Source organism: Monoraphidium neglectum (genome assembly GCF_000611645.1).
Source record: "Monoraphidium neglectum strain SAG 48.87 unplaced genomic scaffold scaffold02294, whole genome shotgun sequence".
Lineage (NCBI taxonomy): Eukaryota > Viridiplantae > Chlorophyta > Chlorophyceae > Sphaeropleales > Selenastraceae > Monoraphidium > Monoraphidium neglectum.
In genome coordinates, this window is record NW_014011334.1 from 5,401 (window position 1) to 10,227 (window position 4,827).

A 4,827-nucleotide genomic window follows, 5' to 3' on the forward strand; every position below is an offset into this window, starting at 1 on the left:
GAGGCTGAGGCTGAGGCCGAGCCTGAGGCTGAGGCCGAGCCTGAGGCTGAGGCCGAGGCTGAGGCGGAGGGGGGCGAGGCTGAGGCCGAGGCTGAGGGGGGCGAGGCTGAGGCCGAGGCTGAGGGCGAGGCCGAGGGCGCGGTCGACGACCTGGCGGACCGCCTTCAGGCAGGCCTGGACTCGCTGCAGGAGACCGCCGGCGACGCCGCCGCTGAGGTGACCTGAGAGGGGCTACCATGGGCCTGCCCTTGGCATGCGTGGGATGTGCATCGCTCCTGCATGCCTTCACAGCTTCCCATTTCAGTCTGGTTGGGGCAGATTCCAAACGAGCTCATCAACAAGTCTCAGAGAAAGCAGGACCCAACAGGATCCTCCTCTACCGCAAAGCCCATGTTGGCTGGCCTGCTACCTTCCCTGTCAGCGGTTTGGACTCACACACCCAACCAAACCCTGCCATGACATGGCGCCAAAGCCGACCCACCGTTGCTCTGCCCCTCACCCCAGGCCCAGGAGCTGGCCGAGGGCGCGTACGACACGGCGGCGGGCGCCGCCGAGGACGCCCAGGACGCCGCCACAGACGGCCTGGACGCGGCGCAGGAGGCCGGCGCAGAGGGCCTCAGCTCCCTGCAGGCCGCTGCCGAGGACGCCGCGGCTGAGGTGGGCTTTCGTTGACCCCAGCCTACACCAAACTGCAGCCTCTCTGAAAGCCCCAGCTGTCCACACTCAAAATTCGTCTGAGTGCATTGGTCAAGCATGGCCCCCACCCTGCCCTCACTAGCACCCAGCGATCGGCTCCCGTTGCAACTGTTGCCAACTCCCGGCCCAGGCCCTCGCCGCGGCCCGCAAGGCATTCGGCGGCACCGACGACGCTGAGGCAGCCGAGTGAGCAGCTCGACACCAAAGGCAGGGGCCTGTAGCGAAGGTACAACCCAGCGGCACGCTAAGCGCATCATGGCCAAACAATTTCCACATGCTGATGAAGTGACTGCGTGACAGCAGCATTTGATGAATCACAAAGCAGCGCATGGTGCATGCGCGGCCCCTGTGTACCCTCAATGACTGCAAGGGTCTTGTTAGCATGGCTGATCTTGCATCCCTTAATCTTGCAGTGCTGAACTTGCATGTGCTGATCTCGCATGTGCTGATCTTGCATGCACTGAACTTGCATGCGCTAATCCTGCATGTGCTGATCTCACATGCGCTGTGTGCAATCTCCAGTTTGCACATTGCTGTACCACACACCTCGGCCACTGTGTACGTCGCCTCATTGTAACCGTCGAAGCTCTGCTCACCACAGCGATGCTGCAGCCAGCGGCACCGCAGAATCCCCAAACTTGTGTTGATGCCGCATGCACACAGCAACATACATGCAGGTGAATTCAGGCCGCGTATCACTGACAGCTGGCTTCACGAGCAGTGCAAGGCAGGTCACAGCCTGCCTACGTATGCCCGTGCGTCTCGTCCCCGCCGCCCCCAGCTGCGTGGCATGAGCACCCCAACCTCATGCATCACTTCCCCACTGGCACCCCCATGCCGCCGCCGCCACCCCCACCGCCGCCGCTTCGCTCTGCCAAGTAGTTCCCCAGGAACCTCAGCGCCGAAAACGGCCGCCACCCTCGCGGCCTGAAGCCGCCCTCCTCCAGGCCCGCGCCGGACGCGAGGCGCAGGCGGTCAGCCTCTGCCGCGGCGCAGAGCGCCTCCAGCGCCTCCTGTAGCAGGGGGGCGAGGCCTGATTCTTGGAGGTAGCCGCGGATGTCTGCGGATAGGAGGGGAGAAGGGGCATGAGAAGGGCGGCGCGTATGAGACGTGCTGTCTCTTGTTGCCTTGGCTGCCGCGTGGGAGAATGCCTTGCGCCCGGCAGTGCCGGGCCAGCCTGCTCAGGCAAGTGGGGTGGCGGCTCACTTGTCCTGTGTTGATATGGGCTGGGCTTCAACTCCTGAAGCTGTTCTTCGGGGCAGCAGGATGTGTCGGCCGGGTCTGTGGGACAAGGGACGCAGGTGCCTGCCGCGTTCTCCAGCCCTGCATCGCCTCGCCCTGCAGTATCCTGCTCCTCAGCTGCAGCTGTGACGCCTGAGCTGTTGCTGTCAGGTTGAGCATTGCAGCTCATTGCGTTATCGGCGCTGTCCATGACGTGATATAAGCGGGGCTGGTGCTGCTGCTCAGCAGCGGCTCTGCGCCGTCCCTAGTCTCAGTCTGTGCGACAAGTTTGACCGCTTGAGTACCGTATGTCTTGCTGTTCCTGTAGCTGCAGAATTGTTAAGATGGCTTCGCGTGACTTGAATCTCCTTAGTTATCACGGTTACGATCCACGCTCACCCCTTTGTAGGCGAGAGAGTGGGGTTCGCGATCTGAGTGTGGCAATCTGGGGAGAATATGCGGTATACAGGTTGTTTGCATAAACTCAGTTATCAGCTGCTCATTACTCTTCGACCGCGCGTCCCAGAAGCGGGTGCCCATACACCCGCGCCTGAAGCGGGCGCGCCAGCCATGCCGCTGTGCTGGCTGCCGTTGTTGCCCCTGCTGCTGCACGACAACGTCCTGCGTCGGCGTCGATTGCTGAAGTCTATGTAAATTTCAGGGTCGTGTTGGAAGTCTAGCAGGCTTACTCTCGTCACGGTCAGCGTCGGCCACCCCACTCCGCAAGCCAGCTCAAGCTTAGCAAACATGCAAGCATCGTAAGATCACCAAAGGCCTCTGCATGCACCCAGTCGTCGCGTTTCAAAGCTTTACATCAATGCGTATGGGATGTGGACGGGCGCTTTAGCCGCGCGGTGTAAGCCGCGGAGCGACGGCACGGCCTCGTGCGGGAGATGCGTGCTGGGGGCCCGCATGTATTGCATGCAGGCAGAGGGACGCTCGTGATGACAGGGATTCCCACTGATCCCTTATGGATGTGCGAAATGCATCATGCCAAGGTTGTCGCAGTGCATGGGGTGCAACACGAGCAGGCCGAGCCTTGTAAGGCGCGCGTGCCTCGCTACGCGCTAAGAGCCCCTTGCCCCGGCGATGGCTGTGGCGAGGTGCGCACCAAGGGGTGCAATCGTGCCGCTGAAGCCTCTCGAAGCAAGTGGCTCGCGGCAATGCTCGCGCCGCCGATCACTAGCAGAGGGTGTGTATGCAAGGCGGGAGGAATCATGCGGGGTTACATCATAAGGAGGAGCTGCAGACACCCTCTCACAGCCAGCCCGCCGCAAAGGCCTGCTGGCCCTGCTGCTGCTGCTGCTGCTGCTGTTGCTGCTGCCACTGCGGCTGGCCACCCCCGCCGCCGCCGCCGCCACCACCGCCGTTCTGCTGCCAACCACCAGCAGCAGCGCCGTTGCCCTGCCACCCGCCGCCGCCGCCGCCATTCTGCTGCCACCCGCCGCCGCCACCACCGCCACCGCCGCCGTTCTGCTGCCACCCACCGCCGCCGCCGCCCTGGTTGTATCCGCCCCTGTTGCCGCCGCCGCCGTTCCACTGCTGCCCCCCTTGGGCCTGCTGCGGCACCTGCTGCTGGTAGCCTCCCTGGGCCGGCTGCTGCTGCTGCTGCTGAGTGCCCTGGGTCCACCCGCCCCCGCCACGGGCCGCCGCGTTGTACGCGCCGCCGCCCTGCGCTAGCGGTTGGTATATGGGCTGGCCGGCCGAGAGCTTTGCTATCTGGTCTATGAGGGCGCGGGACTCTGCGGGGTAGTCCAGCGGCGCCACGCGCACGATGGAGACCTGCGGAGGCATGCACGAAGGATTGTGCGGTTGTGCGGTTGTGCGATTGTGTACACGCATGTGTGTGTGTGTGTGTGTGTGTCTGTGTTGAGAAAGGGTGGTGGAGGGGGCCATGAGGTGGTATGTCAGGTCCAACAATAGGCAAGACGGGGATGGTGGGGTTAAGCGGGCCTGGAGCGGGGAGGAGGGCGATGTGGGCGCTGCGGGGGACAGCACGCCCCGCTCCCTGCAAACACCGGCGGCCGGCGTGCGCGCGCACCTTGCAGCGTGTGTCCCCGTTGTAGGTGTCCTCCGCCGCCTTGAGCCTGAAGTTGTACGACCGGAAGTTGCGGTCCTGCGGGGCGGTGGTAGTGCCAGAAGTGCTGGAAATTTCAGGTGTCAATGGCACATGGCGGGGTGTGGCGGGCGCCCGACGCAACAGGATGTCCAACGGAGAGGCGGCGGGCGGGTTGGGCAAGGGACTGGGCGGCAGGGGCACGCAGGGCCCCGTCCGACCTCATCCGGCGGCCCCAGGAATGCCGTGGCCCCCAATCAGCGTGCGCTCGGACGGGCCCGCGTCCAGCCCGTCCCGCAGCGGCTGCCCCTCATCGCCCGCCCATTCCATCTCCCCTTTCACCCGCTCCTGCCACCCTGCGTCCCCATGAACCAGGGCTCACGTTGATCAGGGCGGAGAAGGCGGGGTCGTCCACGCTCATGGCGTTGACCTGCTCCGCCGTGGCCCCCACCAGCGCGTCGCCCGCGTCACCAAACGCGGTCAGCCACCTGGCGGCGCCGACGGGGGGCCGGGTGGTTGAGGGGCGTGCCAGGTGAGGATGGGGCCAATGCGGAGGGGCGGCCTGGTTGCTCGCACAGACGCTTGGTGTGCGGCGCGCCGCGGCTAGCAGGCAGGGAAGAGAGTGAGAGCCACGGCTGGGCTCCACCGGCTGCGCCGAACGGGTGCGACATGATGCTCAGCGACATGACGTTCACGATGACATGAACAAGCAATAGCAACAAGAGGGGGAGAGGAGGGGGGGGACACCCCGAAGAAAGCAAGCCAGGCAGCGCGATCGGCCCATGGCGCGCCTGTTCCCTCAGGAGCCTCGTCTCTGCCTGACCCGCCCCACCTTGACTGTGTGTGGTCGTCCA

General features: G+C 64.8%; 2 protein-coding genes across 2 annotated transcripts in view; one reads left to right on the forward strand and one right to left on the reverse strand.

The window, feature by feature from the left end:
- Positions 1–886, forward strand: part of MNEG_10389 (hypothetical protein) — a gene marked incomplete at both ends in the record, with an annotated part of 2,907 nt that extends 2,021 nt beyond the window's left edge. Inside the window, 3 exons of the mRNA XM_014041138.1 lie at positions 4–216; positions 505–657; positions 827–886. Of these exons, the coding sequence (XP_013896592.1) occupies positions 4–216; positions 505–657; positions 827–886 (426 nt within the window). The remainder of the gene's footprint in view (positions 1–3; positions 217–504; positions 658–826) is intronic.
- Positions 887–3,174: 2,288 nt separating this feature from the next.
- On the reverse strand, positions 3,175–4,394 carry MNEG_10390 (hypothetical protein; the record flags this gene model as incomplete). The annotated part of the gene is made up of 3 exons (XM_014041139.1): positions 3,175–3,699; positions 3,959–4,033; positions 4,356–4,394. 3 exons carry the CDS (start codon positions 4,392–4,394, stop codon positions 3,175–3,177), a joined length of 639 nt encoding a protein of 212 aa, XP_013896593.1.
- Positions 4,395–4,827: the final 433 nt, after the last annotated feature.